The sequence below is a fragment of the Dipodomys merriami genome, unplaced genomic scaffold (genome assembly GCF_024711535.1).
Source record: "Dipodomys merriami isolate MVZ:Mamm:240054 unplaced genomic scaffold, mDipMer1.0.p SCAF_25, whole genome shotgun sequence".
Classification (NCBI taxonomy): Eukaryota; Metazoa; Chordata; class Mammalia; order Rodentia; family Heteromyidae; genus Dipodomys; species Dipodomys merriami.
The window spans coordinates 3,856,241-3,875,776 of record NW_027203937.1 but is presented as its reverse complement, the minus strand read 5'-3'; the positions used below and the strand labels follow the sequence as shown (position 1 = coordinate 3,875,776).

The 19,536-nt window shown below is 39.6% G+C and overlaps 1 protein-coding gene across 4 annotated transcripts in view; it reads right to left on the bottom strand.

Annotated features, from left to right (window-relative positions):
* The window catches only part of Ctsc (cathepsin C), a 65,437-nt gene extending 53,971 nt beyond the window's left edge, over nt 1-11,466 (bottom strand). For 2 of the 4 annotated variants that reach the window (XM_070034812.1, XM_070034813.1), the window contains exons 1-2: nt 11,220-11,466; nt 8,966-9,111 (exon numbers count right to left, since the gene is read on the bottom strand). In XM_070034812.1, coding sequence (XP_069890913.1) covers nt 8,966-9,111; nt 11,220-11,388 — 315 coding nt within the window. In that variant the 5' untranslated portion in view covers nt 11,389-11,466. Of the gene's footprint in view, nt 1-1,349; nt 1,435-8,965; nt 9,112-10,877; nt 10,940-11,219 lie in introns of those variants that run through there. The other 2 variants (XM_070034815.1, XM_070034814.1) reach the window with 2 other exon arrangements.
* Nucleotides 11,467-19,536: the final 8,070 nt, after the last annotated feature.

Sequence of the window (19,536 nt, the reverse complement as noted above, 5' to 3'; positions counted from 1 at the left end):
TTTGTGGAAAAAATAGTGAAACTCATTTTGGGGAAGTTTCCTATCCTATCTTCCTCTTAAACTACCACCATACAGTACATTAAAAATTCTGGGAAATTGTGAAATAAAGCATTCTGTATTCAACTACCTCCAAACATTGAAAAGTATCAGAGCTGGCTCACGTGGATTATCTCACCAGCAGCTTGATGCTTGTAATAATCTGGAAGCTGAAAACAACAGATGACACACTGAGGGCAGACTTGTGTCTGCAAAGTGCTGACACAGGCTCTGCTGCTTTCAACACTGCTTCCTAGTTCTCTATTCCCTCTCACTTTCAAGTCTTAAGAATTAAGGAAATAAGGAAGAAAAAAAGGGGAAACTAGATTATTTTAAAACACAACAAAGGGAAAATGCCTATCAACTTGACTCTTAGATCATCCATTTAGCCAATCAAAACTTCAGGCATCTAAATTTATGGATATATGGATCCTGTGGGAGCAGCCACTTAAAGATCTACTCTGAGAAATTAAGAGAATGGGAATCATGAAAAGGATACTCCTCTTTCCAGTCAGCATTCCAAGCTCTTAGTAGAAGCAAACTGTTTATTGTTATTATTATTATTGTGATTATTATAATCAGCATCATTATTTTACTAGAGCTTGAACTCAGGGCCTCAAGCATCTTTTTAAAAAGTCTTTTTCTCAAGATTGGTGTTAACTATTTGAGTCACATCTCCATTTCTAGCCTTTTGCTGATTAGAAATAAGCATCTCACTGACTTTTCTTGTCAGGATGGCTTTAAGCCTTGATCCTCAGATCTCAGCCTCCTGAGTAGATAGGACTACAGGCATGAGTCACTAGTGCCTGCCTAGGAGGAGCCTGTTTAAAAGGGACGAGTATTGGCCAACAGGGATGAGTGGTGAGCATGTCAGTTCCTTTGAAAATCACCTTCTCTACTGAAAGACAGAAGTGGAATATGGTGGCCTCGATGTCTCTCCCTCTGGCAGCATTTCAGGAAAGAAGTCACAGGAACAGCACAGTTATATTGAGAACTCTACATGAACTGAAGCCAATCTTTCCCAAAGTGATCCTTTACCCTTTTGGGTTCATGTTTCCATTCCTGTTACAAGTATCCCTTTGGGATTCAGTGTGTGCCAACAGAACATCCAAGAATGGAGAAAGCACTCACACAAAACCATGCAGGCAAGTTAGAAATAACAGATAGGCAGGCTCAAGCAAGAAATCTCAAGAAAATCTTCATCTCCCCACTTTCCTTCTCTCCGAAGAATAAACACTGATTTGCATAAGCTACCAGGCAAAGAGGAAGCTGGCTTTTAATAACAAAGTTAAAAATATTTCAATGGAGCTCACCCAGTGTGTTCCTCAGATGTGGCAAATCATACATTCCCACACTTCCCAGCTGCATGAACAACTGACTGATAAAGTCTGTAACATCCTACAAAGATTTTATAGTGGTAAACAGATTCAATGAAATGAAGCATCAAGAAAGAAAACATAAAGATATATTACATGTTATACTTCTGAAACCTTCCCTCCAGTAAAATACCCTTAAAAACATGGTCAGTAATCAGTGGCTTATGCCTATAATCCTAGCTACTCAGGAGGCTAAGATCTGAGGATCACAGTTCAAAACCAGCTTAGTCAGGAAAGTCTGAGACTCTTATTTCCAATAAACTATGGAGCTGGGGGGTCAAGTGGTAAAGTACTAGACTTAAGCACAAAAGCCCAAGGACAGCGCCTAACCTCAGAATTCAAGCCCCTAGACTGGCACACACACAAACACACACACACACACACACATAAAGATGAGATCCTGATGCTCTATCAAATCCATATTTTTAAAAGTTTATCTCTAAAATAATTCTTCTAAAATATATTATACCTTTTTGGGGGAAGAAAGGTTATAGGGCTTGAACTTAAGGTCTCATACTTACTTGGCTAGTGCTTTACAACTTGAGTCATGACTCCAGCCTAGTTTTCTGCAAGTTATTTTAGATATGTAGTCTCTGAGATTATTCTGCTCAAGCTAGCTTCAAACCTGGATCATCTGGATCTTCTCCTCCTGAGTAGCTATGAATATAGGTGTGAGGCAGCAGCAACTAGCTTCAAATCAGCTATACCTTAAAAGTAAGCCCAGAAGGCAATGAAGGCTAGCATGGATTTCTGATTTTGTGTGTGTGTGGATATATGTACCAGTACTGGTCTTGAACTTAGGCCTGTGTGCTGACCCTTAGCTTTTCACTCAAAGCACCATGGATTTGTATGCCTCGGCTAGCTTTGAACTAGGATCTAAAAATCTCAGCCCTATATAACAAAAATTACAGGTTTGAGACACCAATGTTTAGTGAAATTCTTTACTATGGAAACATGATTGATATCACTGGTAAAAAGCATACATAAATTCACTACAAATTACTTGCATATCAAACAGGCAAGGGCTTCTAAACACATAGTTCTGGTTTTGAGTAGCATCCTGTAATGTTATTTTAGTTTATAGTTCCATTACCCATGGTAGTGTGGCTTTAGTTTATAATCCCATTAAGATTAGAGAGCTCAACTAGAAATCAGTAAGATTTCCTTGATTAACAAATAAAATTCTTATGCTGAGTGCTGGTCAGCCTGGGCATGAAAGTCTGCAAGACTCTTATCTCTAATTAGTCACAGAAAAAGCTGGAAGTGGTACTGTAGCTCAAGTGGTAGAGTGCTAGCCTTCAACAAAAGAGTGCAAGGACATCTCCCAGGTCCAGAGTTCAAGCTCCAAGCCTGGTAAACATAAATAAATAAATAATAAAATAATAAAATTCTTATCCACAGTGAGTCTTGACATTTTATATACTTTCTTCAGTCTTTGAATAGCCTAATCTTCACAGTAAAATCTGTAGTTCTTCTCTACTGCTCTCTTTTCTACTAAGTTTTTGTTACTGCCTCAGAGAAGGTAAAATAAGAGCCAGTAAAGGTTAGAAATCCTATTCAACCTGAGAGATGATTTGGAGCTATAGTTTCTTTCATGTGACTCTCTCTGGACAATTTGGTAGATTGTCTAGGGTGATGTACAGAGAAGTTTCATATATGTTCATCATTACAAAAAAAAAGAGCCAGGCGCCGGTGGCTCATGCCTGTCATCCTAGCTACTCAGGAGGCTGAGATCTGAGGATCACGGATCAAAGCCAGCCCAGACAAGAAAAGCCATGAGACTCTTATCTCCAATAAACCACTAGAAAATAGGAAGTAGTGCTGTGACTCACACAGTAGAGGGCTCACCTTTGAGCTGAAGAGCACAGCGACAGCACCCAAGCCCAGAGGTCAAGCCCCACAACCAAAAAAAAAAAAAAAAAGAAAGAATGAATTAGTGCATACCTATAATCCCAGCTGAGGAAGCAGAGATTGAAAGAAATAAGGTTTGAGGCCAGGGAAAACAGTGAGCTCCTCTCTCAACAAAATGAGACAAGTGTTGGGCCGCATACCTGGAATCCTATCTGTGAGGAAGGTTTAGATAAGAGGATCACAGAGAGGCTGGCTAGAGCAAAAAGCATGCAATGCTATCTGAAAACCTGAAGCAAAAAAGGCTAATAGTGTGGTTCAAATAGTGGAGCTTCTGCCTAGTGAGTGTGGGGGCCTGAGTCCAAACCCCAAGACTGCCAAAACAGACAAATAAAACAAAAAAAGAAAAATCAAAGTACACAAAAGCATAAAAAAAGGGGGAAAAATCACATGTATATCACTAAGTCAGACATAATTAAGTATTCTGCTTGGTCTCTATAAAAAGTTGGTTACTTTTAGTACACAAATACTTTGAAGAAGTGGAAATTTGCTAGAGAAGGATGGTCTAGTAACACCAGATGATATTAAAATCTGATAGTCTTAGAAATTAGCCTATTATTTGGGCTAGCATGTCTCCAGAAAGTTTCCAATTTACCATAACCTTAATCAAACCTAATTAATTTAGGAATAAATTCTGAATTCATCCGTCTGTAACCCTCAGATAAGGGAACATGGGGGGGGGGAACTTGAGTAAGATTCTCTTGAAAATATATGCTTTGGGCTTCCTGCCCAACTTAACTACATAAAGACATTCAAGGTTGAGATTTCTCTCCTTCCAGCTTTGTATTTTGCTTGAAGTAATATGTAAAAAGAGGGATAGTCTTTCAGGACACTGATGCAGAGAACTGGATAAAGTGAGTGCTAGCAGTAATACAGGTATTGCAGAGTTTTGAAAGGGAGATGGTGAACAGGCTATGTCTGCCTCCTGCCCTGCAGCACACTCCAAGGAAAGGCAGTGCAGAAGAAGGTTAGTCACGGCAGAAATTGAGAAATCCAACCATTTTCTTTTAGTTTGTTTCTGTCTGTATTAGGGTCTACCCTCAGGCTTGTTTGGCTGGCACTCCACCAATAGAACTACACCAATCTACCTTTCTTCTGATTAAGTAGAGATGGGGGTCACTCAAGATATGGCGTCTCTAAGACTGTACTGCCAGATTCTAGGATTACAGGTGTAAGTCACTAGTGCCTAGTTTTTCTTCAATTTTTAAACTCTTTTTCTCATCACTCTTATAATCATATTCCCTAAAGTAACATGGTATTTTATTGCTTTGCAAAATATGTGGCTCTGAAACGACTGAATTTAAATATGCTTCAGAAACATTTATAATTACCTTTATTTTTATTTTTTATGCTGGTACTAGGGATTGAACTCAGGGCCTTATCTTCTCACTTGGCTTTTTTTTACTCGAGGCTGGCACATTGGCGCTTGAGCCACATCTCCACTTCTGGCTTCTTCTTGATTAATTAAAAATAAGAGTCTCACTGACTTTTCTGCCTGGGTTGACTTGTAACTGCAATCTTAAGATCTCAGCTTCCTGAGTAGCTAGGATTATAGGCCTGAAATACCAGCACTTAGCTAGAAAAAAAAAATCTTATATACTACTGAAGTATATTCTACTCTACTCAGTGACATTGTTGTCCTTATCACAAAGCCTAACTACTAACCAGAGTGATTGATTTTCCTGCAGGAAAAGATAGCATGATCTTAGTAATGTTTTTCAAAAACTTGATGACAAAATCAGATGAGTGGGTGGGTAAGAACATTCTTCCTGTTTAGAGAGAGAACAGGCATCGGGACAATGCCCTTTAGAAGCACCTACCTAATCACTCACTAATTATCTCCAACTCATCTCCCTGTGTTTTAGTGTGTTTGTGCACATGTACACACATGTATGTGCATGTATAATTTTTTTCTTACATATGGCTGAGAAATCTAAATCTTTTTAACTTTTTTAAAATTTTTAGACAGGGTCCCTCTCCATAGTCTAAACAGGTCTCAAAATGGCTCTGTAGTCCATGCTGATCTCAAACTAACAATCCTCCTGCTTTGGCTTTCAAAGTGCTGAACTACAGTATGGCTTAAAATTGGTTTTCTTTTGACCTAACTGGATTAATGTTCTTAGGCTTTGACAGAATACCAAACTATTCTCACTGATTTGAAAAGAAATGCAAAGAAGTATTCTAATTCTTCAATGTGCTACCAGGAATTCCCTCTGTCCCTGAAGAAAAAATTACCTTGTCTATTTCTGATTATTATATCTCTTATAATTAGACATCAGTTTTTAGAAGAGAAGATTTCTCTACCATTTTTCTCAGTTTTGTAGTCCTAAAGAATAAGAAGATCTGTAAGTCAAGTGGGTGAATTATTTATTCATCTATTTATACATTATTTCCCATTTCACACTTCATGATTTATTCAACTGATTTTCAAATTGAGATTCACATCATTCATTTTCATCTTCTAACAAATGCCAACTAAGTGACTGCTGTGTTCTAAACTAAGAGATGGAGGAAGAGGAAGAAAATGATAGACAACAAGGACAAGGTTCAGGGCACATAGTAAAATTAAGTAACTTGCTGGGTACAGGTGACTCAGGCCTGTAATTCTAGCTACTTCAGGGAATGAAATTAAAGATAAAGGTTCAAAGCCAGCCTTGGACAGAAAAGTGAGTGAAATTGTCCAATTAACTCCAATTAACTACTCAGAAGAGTAGGTATGGTTCAAGTGGTAGAGCACTAGCCTTGAAAAAAGAAGTCAAGTGAAAGCATGAGGCCATGAGGTCAAACCTCAGTACCAGCACACAAAGAAAGATTGAAAAAAAAGAAACTGAACATCTCTTTCCTTGTATACCAGTTCTTTAGCCTTTGAAATATGACAGAGTTAGTAAGAGGTCTGCAAAGCCCTAGTCTCATGAAAAAAACAAACCAAAAATCAAATCAAAGTAGAATATATCCACCATCCATACAAGTACTGTTAGGATTTAAAAGGAGGTTTTCCTTTTAAATAGCCATAGGACCTGATATTAAAAAAAAAGTTAAGAGCATGAGCATATGTGCTCTTAAGAGTGGTGCATATCTGTAATCCCAGTTATTTAGGTGACAGGGACAGGATTACTGTTTGAGGACAGCTGGGATCAAGTTACCATACTCTGAAACCCTATCTGAAAAGCAACATAAAAACGAAGCAAAAGGGCTGGTATACAGCTGGAGTGTAGAGTATTTGCCTAGCAAAGTACAAGGCCCTTGGTTTAATTCCCAGGAATGGGGAAAAAAAAGAAGCTAACAATTGGTCAAGCATAGGCTTCTCTCTCCTGAATGAATGAATGGTCATCAACAGCAATGTTCACAAGCTGATTCCCACCAGTTGAGTAGTGGATCCAGCTAAGGAGAGACCTTATTTTCCTTTCCATCTCTTTCCTTTATTTTTTTTTCATAATAAAGACAGATCTTAAACTAGTATAGGCAATGAATCCTAGTTACTCAGGAAGCTGAAATCTGAGGATCACGGTTCAAAGCCAGCTTAGACAGCAAAGTCTGTGAGACTCTTATCTCCAATTAATTACCAGTAAATTAGAAGTGGAGGTATATGTCAAGTGGTAGTATGCCAGCCTTGAGTGAAAAACTAAATGAAAGCATCAGGCTGAGTTCAAGCCCCAGTACTGGTACAAAAAAAGGAAGAAAGGAAGGAAGGAAAAAAAGAAGGAAGGAAAGAAGGGAAGGAGGGAAGGAGAGAGGGAGCGAGGGAGGAAGGGAGGGAGGGAGGGAGGGAGGGAGGGAGGGAAAGAGGGAAGGAGGGAGAGAGAGAAAGAAAATGAGAGACAAGAAGATAGATCAAGAGAGGGGTCTTTAACAAATTACTGAAAGCCATTATTCTAAGAAATATGATTGTCTCAATTGGAGGAATATGCCCTGATTCTCAACAAAGCACAAATCATAGGAAAAATCACAACCAATCCAGAGTTCAGGCTTTATCTTTTTTTTTTTTTTTTTTGGTTGGGAGTGGGGCTTGAATTCTGGGCCTGGGCACTGTCCCTGAGCTCTTCAGCTCCAGGCTAGCACTCTACCACTTGAGCCACAGTGCCACTTCCAGTTTTCTGATAGTTAATTGGAGATAAGAGTCTCACAGGGCTGGGAAGGTGGCTCAGTGGTAGAGCGCTTGCCTTGCATGCTTGAGGCCCTGGGTTCGATTCCTCAGCACCACATAAGCAAAAAGAAAAAAGCCGGAAGAACGCTGTGGCTCAAGTGGTAGAGCGCTAGCTTTGAGCTGAAGAGCTGAGGGACAGCGTCCAGGTCCAGAGTTCAGGCCCACAATTGGACCAAAAAAAAAAAAAAAAAAAGTCTCACAGACTCTCCTGCCCAGGCAGGCTTTGAACCTCGATCCTCGGGCCTCAGCCTCCTGAGTAGCTAGGATTACAGACATGAGCCACTGGTGCCTGGCTTGTCTTTTGTCATTTTTAATAAATTTACTTCCCATCTTCCCCTCAGTCTCTGTAAGTGATCAACTCTGGCCATATGTTCCCAAGACGGTAAACATTACCTCAGGACAAAGTCTGCCTGTATTTATACTCTATGTGTCTTGAGAAACAGCTAGTTTAAGAATGTAGAATCAGTTACTTGAACCATTTAGTACAACTCTTTCAGAAGAATATATGGGAGGAATTGGAATCTCTGCTAAAATATTTAACTCTAGCATGTCAAAATGAAAAGCAGTGTGCCTGAACAAAGAATGAAAAATAGCACTTTCCTAGCAAGAGAAGAAAAATAATAAGCTGGTCAGGCTGATCTATCTTTTACTTATCAGCATACTAAGTCCAGGGTTCTGTACTTCAGTCTTAGTTTATGATGTTAACTTACCTAGCACTTATTAAACCAAGTTCTCAGAGTGAGAATCAAGAAGCAATGATAAAGAACAGGTAAACCTAAAGAAAATAAAATTATCTTACCTACTCTACAGATGCCATACAAAGCCATATGCTGAAAGTAACATTTAGAAATAAAGTATAGTAATAAATAAAGTAAGAATTTGTCACACTTATCAAAACGTATTTATATTATTGTTTTTGGTGGTACTAGGATACTAGAAATTGAACTCAGATTGAACTGCCTCCCATCTGCTGGGCAGATACTCTCCTACTTAAGACATTCCTCCAGGCCTCTCAAAATGTAATTTCTTTCATTTGTTTGTTTGTTTGTTTTTGTTTTGTTTTTTTTGGTGTATATATTGCCTATAGTTCAAGCTGAGGCTTGAACTCAAGGCCTTGAATTCTTACTTGGTTTTTTTCAATCAAAGCTGGTGTTCTAATACATGAGCCACACCTCCGCATTTGGCTTCTTGCTGGGACCCTGGAGACACCATCCCTTCCTGAGCAAGCTGCCAAGGCCACTTAGTAGTTAGAATTACAGATATGAATCCCATGTGTAAACCTTGATGTACTGGATTATACATACTCATAAATTTCATAAATACTTTTCTAAACATACAAAATTTTTTTAAATTTTTTTTAAAATAGTAAAATTACATTATCTAAATTCTCTGGAAAAAAGTAGTCTCCATTGAGGTTTTCCTCTTAATCTAAAGTTAAAATGCTAGAGTCCCCTAGTCAGAAGAGGTTGCAGATACCAAATCAATGGAAGCATGAACTAACCTTAAAGAAGGCAAACCACTTGTAGTCGTTCAAGATGACCTCAAAACCTTGGTTGTAAATGATAGTAAAATGCCCGGAATTGCCTAGTTCATCATATGCGGTATCCAACTTCTTAAGATGTACCACTACTTTTTTTTCCACTGGTCCTACAGAAAAGATAAGTAAGAGAACAGGAATGTTATTTGAATTTCAAGGGTAAAGGAAGAAATCTCTTCAGTAATGTCTACTATTTGGTAAGGCTGTTTATCTTTCCTGCTAACTTGGGTCTCAAGTTCTATGAGGTACTCAGATTACATCTTGCTGCCTCTGCAGTTCTGGAAAGTTCTCAGACAAAACTGTCAAGTGATGGTTTTGCAAAAGAGAAATGTCAAGTAGCACAGCAGGCAGGTATCTCTGAAATCAAGCCTATAAACATTTTTCTTTTTTCTTTAGAATAAGGAACAAAGGATATTCAAAGTTAAATGAATGGGAAGAAAAATAAAAATCCAGAAGATAGTAAGATTTGTGTGTGTGTGTGTGTGTGTGTGTGTGTGTGTGTGTGTGTGTATACACGTGTGCTAGGGCTTGAAATCAGGAGCTTAGGCTCTTTCAAGAGTACTTGGCACCAAAGCCCAAACTGGGATTTTTTTAAGGACTAGTGATAGTCAGGTGCCTGTGGCTCACACTTATAATCTTAGCTATGCAGAAGGCTGACATCTGAGAATCAGTTTCAAGCCAGTCCAGGAAGGAAAGTCCATGAGCCCCTGACCTCCAAGTAACCAAAAAGCTGGCAGTGGAACTGTGGCTCAAGTGGTAGAGCAGTAGCATTGAGCAAAAAAGCTCAAGAGACAGCACCCAGACCCTGTGTTCAAGCCCCAGGACTGATGTTATATCAGAAAAGACACTCTTTTAAGCCTAGGAGAAAAGGAATGATCTAGTCAGAGAAGAAATGGCTCTCCACATGACTCAGTATCTGAATCCTAAAATACAGTGGTACAAAAATAATTTAAATAATGTCCTCAGCAACCTTAAGGTCACTGTGCCGATAGGTATCAGTATGTGTAACTCTTAAGAGACTGAGGGCTCACATCCATGTGTGTCTTTAATTACTGGATTTATATCAAAAGGAGGTTTATAAGCACAGGCTGTCAGAAGTGTCCAGCTGAGCTCATCTGGAGATCTGCACACTCTACCAGTCCTTCCTCATAGATTAATATCTGAATGGCAAAATGCAGGTGACAGGCAGTGTCCATGCAGGCCTCTTTTCTGTCCAGACCTGCAGGCTCAATAGATTGACAACGCAAACATTGGTATACAATGCCTAGGATTGTGGAAAACCATAGAAAGATCTGGAATCTATCAAGCAGGTCAAAACAGATTACTTGACAACCTTTGATCAGCTGATGAGGAAATTACAGCTGAGGGCTTTAGTCTTTCCATGCAAGTCACAGGCTGTGAGACTGGGAGTAGACCAGGACTTTCAAACTGTGTGGTGTTTTGGCTCCCCATCTGAACTGGCTTATTTGTTGTAGGGATTAGTCGAGGTATCTGAGAGCACATGGAACATTCCAGTCTATTTCCAAATATACCGAAGTAACGAGGTTTTTTTTTTTTTTGGCCATGGGGCTTGAACTCTGGGCCTGGGCGCTGTCCCTCAGCTCTTCAGCTCAAGGCGAGCGCTCTACCACTTGAGCCACAGTGCCACTTCCGGTTTTCTAGTGGTTTATTGGAGAGTCTCACGAACTTTCCTGCCCGGGCTGGCTTTGAACCGTGATCCTCAGATCTCAGTCTCCTGAGTAGCTAGCATTAAAGGCGTGAGCCACCGGTGCCCGGCTAAGGAAGTCTTCCATAAAGAGGTGGAAGACGGTACCCCCAAATTTTAAAACTAGCAGCATTCTTCTAGGTTCAAACGAAATCACTCGGCATAAAAGACCTTTTCTCACAACCTCACAGAAGAAAAAGGAAACGTGCCACATCCAGGAGTGTGCCCTTCACCGACAGAAAGTAAACTTGGCATACTGGAAGAGAGAATCAACAGACTGCAGTTCCCGACTCTCATCCGACTCCGCGCGGGCAAGCCACCCCTCGAGAGCCGCGGGAGGGCTCTGGAGCGCGCAAGTCGCAGCCCCTCCGCGAGGCGGCCCGGGGGAGCGTGGTCAGAAGTGACCAGCCGCTCCGCGCGCGCGGGAGCGCGGGAGGGGACGGGGCGCCAGGGGACCCGAGGGACGCCCCGAGCAGCCCGGGCCGCGGAGAGGCGCGCGGCGCGGCGGCTCACCGATCGCCGAGCAGTTCACGTCGCGCAGGGCTCCGCTGCGGCCCGCCTGGAAGACCCAGGTGCCTAGCAGGTCCGGGTAGGTGCAGTTGGCGGGGGTGTCGCCGCGCACCGCGCGGGCTCCGCAGAGAAGCAGGAGGATGGCCAGCGAGGCGGGGGACCAGAGGTGCATGGCCGGAGGACCGGGAAGGCGAGACCACAGGACGCGCGCGAGATGCGGCTCCACTGGCTCAGGGTCAGGGGTGCAGGACTAGTCAGGAGCCCGGAAGCCCCGGGCGGGGCGGGGCCGGGGCGGGGCTCTGAAGGGGCGTGGCCGGGGCTCCGCGGGGACTAGGCCTCCGCGGGGAGGGCAGAGGCGTGCCGAGAAGGAACGGAAGGGGACAGACCCCTAACCCCTACTTGTTCCCTCACCCTCCTCCCCTCCTCCTCAGGGGGCACTTGGGCCTCTTCACTTTGCTGCTACTGGGTCCTAAACCTGAAAACCTGGGAACAGCATTTGTTAAGAGAAATTTTCCACCAAGGTGACTGGCTTACAATAAATAGGGTGGGGAGATCAGAGGTGGAGAACACTCCTGGTGAAGAAATGGTGGGACCATGGGGTTCTCTTTTCTCTAGCCTTTCTTCTTTCCTTACCCCTGGTTGCCCCATTAATGGCTCTCTGTTTTCTTCCTATAAAAACTTTGCCTTGCTAAACTCAGCCTCTCTAGCAGTTTCAGAACTTCTCTTCCTTCCAGTTTTCGGTTCTAACCACTTTGTATTTGCCTAGCACCTTTAATTTGCCCTGGGTTATTTGCTTTCCTGTTAATGTTGTTTGCCTATTGGCCTACAGAAGAATTCTGGAGTGCAAATTTGGAGATTTGGTGTAGTGGTTTTGCCTTCTCTGGAACTTTATGCGATTTAGTTACACAAAGGGAGAGGAAAACTATTTTCAGAGATTATATTTCTCATGCTCTTTTATTTCACAGATGAAAAGCAGGGCCCCAGAAAGAGGAAGTCGCTTGTCCAGTGTGGGAGGTAGTCAGAGGACCCAAGTTTTACAAGTATTTCCAGTGTGTCTGTCTGGGGGCCAAAAATTATAACGTAGCACTATTCTCAGGCTCCTCCTTGCTCAATTTAACTAGTACCCTTTCGTGGAAGAGCTTTCCCAGGGCCTTCTATGTGTCTAGCCCTGTGGACATAGTGAGGGATGACACAGCCTTAAGTGTGGCTACTTCTTTAGGCAGGTGCAATGTTGACCTTCATTAAGTGGGCCATAAATATTTGCATGTTTGCTCTCTCAGATTGTTAAGTGGTTAGAGAGGATCAAGTCCAACTCATTTACTGAAACTCATTTATTTAGATCTTCCTTAAAGGTACTCCTAAAGGGTATTTGAATGCTAAATGTTATCTTAGATTTTAAAACTACATGCCAGTTTTGATATGGCCAAAGCAATTGCTCTTAAGAATTTACAGGTGAAAAGCTCTTTCATATGCTACTAAAGAACTAGAGACAGGAAAGGGCCAACACCTTACTTACAAGGCTTATAGACCACATGGAGAATTAAATCTGACTTACATTCAAACTAACATACTATATTACCAAAAGCCAAGATCCAAACAGAGGATGGAAGTTTAAAGTCACCCTAGGCAGAAAAGTCCATGAGAGTCGATCTCCAAGTTAACCAGCAAAAAGCTGGGCCGTAAGTATAATTCAAGTGATAGATTGCTCACCAAGCAAATGCAAAGTCCTATATTTAAACCCTGAAACTAGCAAATAGTAATAATAGCAACAGTAAATAATAAATCTTGCCTTCTTGAATCTCTAGGGAAGCATGTTTTTGAGGTAGTCAAATCTATTAAAAGTATCTGTAATGGATTTAGTTCTAAAGTAGCAGACTTAACTGTGAAGATAATGTAATACAGTCTAACAAATGACAAGTAGAAAGGGATCTTGGAGATCTCGTTTAATAAATTCATTTTAATATTTGTAAGAACATCTAGGGAGGGAAATTACTTGCTGAATATCGTATTACCATATTATATCTCTTATGTTCTTCCTGTTTTAGAAACACCTGAATGAAAATAAATCTCTCCAGAGATCAAACTTTATCACAGTCTTTCTTTCTGTCTTTTTTCATATTGGGGTTTGAACTCAGTACCTTCTAAGCTAAGCTGTCACTCTAGCAATTGAGCCATTCTACCAGCTCCCACTGTATATATTTCTATTGGAGAACGTTTCCTTTTTCATTAGACCAATAGGTTCTAAATCCTGTTGTTTGCAATCTTAGTACCCCATGTAATTCCTATCATATTTTCAGTGCTCAATATTTGTTGAAGGAATGAATATATAATAATTATAAATTGATGAGTTCTTCATGAATAACAGTGAAAAACACTCTTCTGGATTATATATCAAAATTAACATCCTAGAAACAGAGGAAGAACTTAATGTGTTAGTGTTGTATGGTTATGTTTTTTCTTTGTGCCTGTACTAAGGCTTGAACTCCAGGCCTTGTGCTCTCACTTAGCTTTTTGGTCAAGATGGCACTCAACCATTTGAACTGGTCTCCTTCCTTCCAGTTTGTTCATGGTTAATTGAAGATCAGCCTCTCTGAGATTTGTCTGTCTGGTCTAGTCTAGAATTGTGATCCTCTGAGTGGGATTCTAGGCCTGAGCCACCAGCCCATAGCTCTCCAGAGCTTTTTGTATCATGCATACTTCTGGCGATGGTAGTAAAAATAACTATAATCATTCTGTGTTTTGAGCATTTTTACATTTTAGGAAGGTAATAAGCATATGTGTTCCCATTTAATTATCCCACAATTCAATGCCAAAAGTATTGCCTAATTTCCATTTTGCCTCTAATAAAACTTAGGCTCATAAACTTTACTAGGAACAAATAATAAATGAATGCCTATAGAAGAAAACTGAAGAGAGAACAGGAACAGAAAAAGAATGCCTCAAATCATGGAGTCTGGCACCTGTTATGGACAAGGTAAATCTTTTGAGAACCCTCCATACTGCTTTCCAGAGCTGTCAAACCAGTTTACATTCCCACCAACAATGTAGTAGCGTTCCCTTTTGGCCCCACATCCCCGCCAGCATCTGTTATTTGTTTTTTTGATAATGACCATTCTAACTGGGATGAAGTAGAATCTCAATGTGGTTTTGATTTGCACTTCTTTTATGGCCAGCAATGTTGAACATTTCTTCATGTGTCTATTGGCCATTCTTAGTTCCTCTCCAGAGAAGTCTCTTTTTAATTCTTTAGCCCACTTATTAATGGGGTGGTTGTTTCTTTGAGGATTTGTTATTGGAGGAGGTAGTTTTTTTTGAGATCTAGGTATATTTTTGATAGGAGGCCCTTGTCTGTTGTATGGCTAATGAAAATCTTTTCTCAGTCTGGAGACTTTCTATTCATCTTGCTAGCTATGTCTTTTGCCATGAAGAAGCTCTGTAGCCTAATGTGATCCCATTTATCCAGCCTTTATGTGATTTGTTGCATTTCTGGGTTTTTATTTAGGAAGTTCTATGACAAAACAGGATTCATTCCAGGGATCCAAAGCTGGCTCAATACACACAAGTCAATTAATGTAATTCAACAATAGGAGCAAGGACAAGAACCACACGATCATCTCTATAGCTGCAGAAAAAGCATTTGCCAAGATCTAACACCCCTTTATGACGAAAGCTTTGGAGAAACTAGGAATCCATGGAACATTCCCCAATATAATAGAGGCTGTATATGACAAACCTACAGCCAGCATTATATTTAATGGTGAAAAGTCAAAACCATTTCTTCTAAAATCAGGAATGAGACAAGGATGTCCACTCTGTCCACTTCCCTTCAATATTGTACTGGAATTCCTAGCCAGAGTAATAAGGCAAGAGACAAACATAAAAGGGACCCAAATAGTTTAAAGAAGAAGTAAAACTCTCCCTCTTTGCAGATGATATGATCCTGTATTTAAAAAGCCCCATAGACTCATCTTCCAAGTTACTTGAGCTGATCCCAAACTTTGACAAAGTAACAGGGTATAAAATTAACCCATAAAAATCTATAACTTTTCTGTTTGCCAACGATAAGAAGAGTGAGGTCAAAATTTAAAAAGCAGCTCCTTTTGTAATAACCTCTAAAAAAAAATAAAATACGTGGCAATAAGCTTAACCAAAGAGGTCAAGGACCTTTATGATCAAAACTTTAAAAACTTAGGAAAGGAAATTAAAGCAGATTTAAGGAAGTGGAAATACCTCCCATGCTCCTGGATTGGGAAAATTAATATCGTGAAAATGGCAATACTGCCCAAAGCTATCTACAAATTCAATGCAATACCTATCAATATCCCAACAACATTCTTTTTTTTTTTTTTTTTGCCAGTTCTGGGGCTTGAATTCAGGATCTGGGCACTGCCCATGAGCTTCTTTTGCACAAGGCTAGCACTCTACCACTTGAGCCATAGTGCCACTTCTGGCCTTTTTTGTTTATGTGGTGCTAAGGAATTGAATCCAGAGTTTCATGCATGGTAAATGAGCACTCTACCACTGATCTACCTTCCCACCCCTCCCCCAACAACATTCTTTAATGAAATAGAAGAAGCAATCCAAAAATTCATATGGAACAATAGAAGACCCTGAATAACAAAAACAATCCTTAGCAGGAAGAACAGTGCTGGAGGAATATCAATACAAAACTTCAAACTCTATTATAAAGCTGTAGTTATAAAAATCAGCTTGGTACTGGCACAGGAACAGGTCTGAGGACCAATGGAATAGAATTGAAGACCCAGATATAATCCCACAGACCCATGGCCAGCTAATTTTTGATAAGGGAGCCAGAATTATCACATGGAAGAAAGGCAGCCTCTTCAACAAATGATGCTGGTGTAACTGGCTATACACATGTAGAAAATTGAAGTTAGATCCTTATATATCACCCTGAACCAGAATCAATTCCAAATGGATCAAAGACTTCAAGGTAAGAGCAGAAACCCTGAAAATATTACAGAAAGGGATAGGGGATATGCTAGGGCTCCTCAGCCAGGTCAAACTTCCTAAATATATATTATTTTACCCATCCACTAGGGACATCTGGGTTGATTCCTTGCCTTGGCTATGGTAAACAATGCTGCAATGAACATGGTTGTGCAAGTGGCTTTTGTATAACCTGGTTTGTGGTCAATTGGTTAAATGTCCTGTGTTTAATCTTTTGAGGGATTGCCATACTTCTTTCCAGAGTGGCAGAACAAGTTTACCAAACATTTCTTAAATTCTCTATAATCAATGCATTGTCTTATGTTTTATATATCTGCCCCTTGTCAGAAGGACTCTACACTTCTTGAGCCCTGTGGGTCTTGCACATTGCTGTATTTCTAGCACCTAATTGATGCTGAATAAATACTATTAAATTTCAGTTTACTATATGCTTACTTTTTAGTTTTAAGAACTAGGTTTATCAGCAAAATGCTGGAAGTTGAGGTGTGACCAAAGTGGTAGAGTACCAGCCTTGAGCAAAAAAGCTGAGAGGGAAAGACCTTGAGTTCAAGCCCCAGTACTGGCACAAAACAATAAAAAATGAAAAGTAAGAAGCAATTTTATTTCAGAGCAATATTTTCACTGTTGAATATTTGTACCAATAAATGATTAATTTGGATTTTCTTTCTTTCTTTCTTTTTTATTGTGAGAATACCGTACAGAGGGGTTACAATTACATGGGCAAGATAACAAGTACATTTCTTATCAAGCATTGTTGCCTCCTCTTTGTTTCCCCTTCCCATCCCTTCCCATGATCCCTCCTCCCCCCACTCGATCCTCCCCCGACCCCCCACCAAAGTTGTAAAGTTCGGTTTTCGACATAACATCTTGTAACATCTCATTGTTGCGATGGATCCACCTCTATCCCTAGTTAAACGATTTGTTTTTTCCCTTCCCCTCCACAAATTATACCAACATCAACTACAGTGAAAGCATGGGTTATACCGTGGGGGAAGGACATACAAAGCAACAAAGAAATCATCTTATAAATATGTTAGAAACAATTGCATAAAAGGAAAAAGAACAAAAACCATTTGAATACTTATCTTGGGGTTCATTCCCCTAACATCAACTTATCTGACCTTTCTTTACTGCTTGACTCAGACATATATTAGTTATTGCAAATAAGGGAAACCATGGGACCTATGTTTCTTTGGGCCTGGCTTACTTCACTTAATATAATTTTTTCCAAGTCTTTCCATTTCCTAACAAATGGGGGAATGTCATTCTTTCTGATGGAGGAATAGAATTCCATTGTGTATATATACCACATTTTCTTGATCCATTCATATACTGAGGGGCATCTGGGTTGGTTCCATATCTTAGCTATGGTAAATAATGCTGCAATAAACATAGTTGTGCTGGTAGCTTTAGTGTGGTCTTGTTTGTGGTCATTTGGGTAAATGCCCAGAAGTGGGATTTCTGGGTCATAGGGAAGCTCCCTTTCCATTATAATCATCTACTAAAAAGGAATGACAAATGAGCCCCAGAAACAAAATGGATTATAAATTAAACTTCTGTGGATTAGTCTAGAGGTTGGGCCAGTTAACCCTTATTTCTGTAGTAAATTTTTAGCCAGCTTGAACCAAGTTACAAACATATTGGGCAACAGGAAGTCTAAAATACACATCAGCATTTTATTTTTTAAAGCTTTGCAGTTTGAGTTTGCTTCCCTTTTTTTTATATCTTATTTATTGAAAGAAGGAAAACAAAGTCAAACAAGATGTAATCCAAAAAGAGCAAAACTGTGGAGTCTTGGCATGAAGAGAGCAAAACCAATCAGTTGACTTTAAGTGGCAGGGATCCACACTAAACTTAAAATGTTTTCTTGGAAGTGGAGCTGTGGGTTAAGTGTAGAGTGTCAACCTTGAGCGAACAAAACAAAGGAACAATACTCAATGCCCTGAGTTTAATACATAAAAGAGATCCTTTCACTTCAAGAAATTGAATTCACCTATGGAATATAGTTGCATTGTATTTAAGGCCTGTAACCAATCTATGCAACACTTTTCTTATTAACGGGCATTATTTCCAAATATTTAGCATGATTATTAATCTCTGGTAACTATAAACAATACAACAACATACACAAATATATAACAGAAATGAAAATACATAACAGAGATCCTTTCACTTCAAGAAATTGAATTCACCTACGGAATATAGTTGCATGGTATCTAAGGCCTATAAAAAAATCTATCCAACACTTTTCTCATTAATGGACATTATTTCCAAATAGTTAACATGATTATTATTTTCTGATACTATAAACAATACAGCACACATACACATACACACACACACACACACACACACACACACACACACACACACACACACACACACACACACACACACACACACACACAAAGTTTTCTTTCTTTCCAGATCAGATCTATAACTTCTTAGGTCATAATAAGGAAATATTTAAAATATTTCATTTACATCTGAAGTCAAAAAGACATAGATGATTTATATATTACTTTTGTTTGCACTGTACACAGTTTAACATTCTTAGAGTAGATAGATTAGATGATATATGTTAGATTTATAGAAGATAGGTAAGTAACACATAGATTAGATTGTTATTCAGATGAATAATGTTAGTACTTATGATAAAGATTAAAGAAACTGGGGCGGAGGGGAGAAAGGACCTTTGATCTATGATAATTCTCATTTGTTCCTATCTCTTTTTCCTTTGGTCCTTATATTTAATGATACATAATTGTGTGTGTGAATGTGTTATAGGGTTTATTTCTATTAAATTATCTGCATTTCTTTTCAATTGCATTTTCATGATGCCATGTCATTTTCCTCAACCTGATATTTTCTTGAATATACATAACAGAGATCCTTTTACTTCAAGAAATTGGATTCACCTATGGAATATACTTGCATGGTATTTAAGGCCTATAACAAATCTATGCAACACTTTTCTCATTAATGGATATAATTTCCAAATACTTAACATGATTATTATTCTCTGATACTGTAAACAATATAGCAATGATTTTCTTTTTCATTACTGGTGTTTGAATTCAGGACCTTTGTGCTTACTAGGCAGGCAGTTTACCATAAGCAAGCCTGTTTTAACTGGATATTTTTGACATCAGGTCTCACTTCCTGCTTGACTCTGTGCCTGAGCTTTGATCTGGCTATTTTAGGTTTCCTGTAATAGCTACAATAACAAATTCAGAACCCTATGCTAGCTCTTGGTTGAAAGAAGTCTGAATGTTTCTGCCTTGGATGATCCCAAACTGCAATCCTCCTTATTTCAGCCTCCCACATGGCCAAGATTACTAGCATAAGC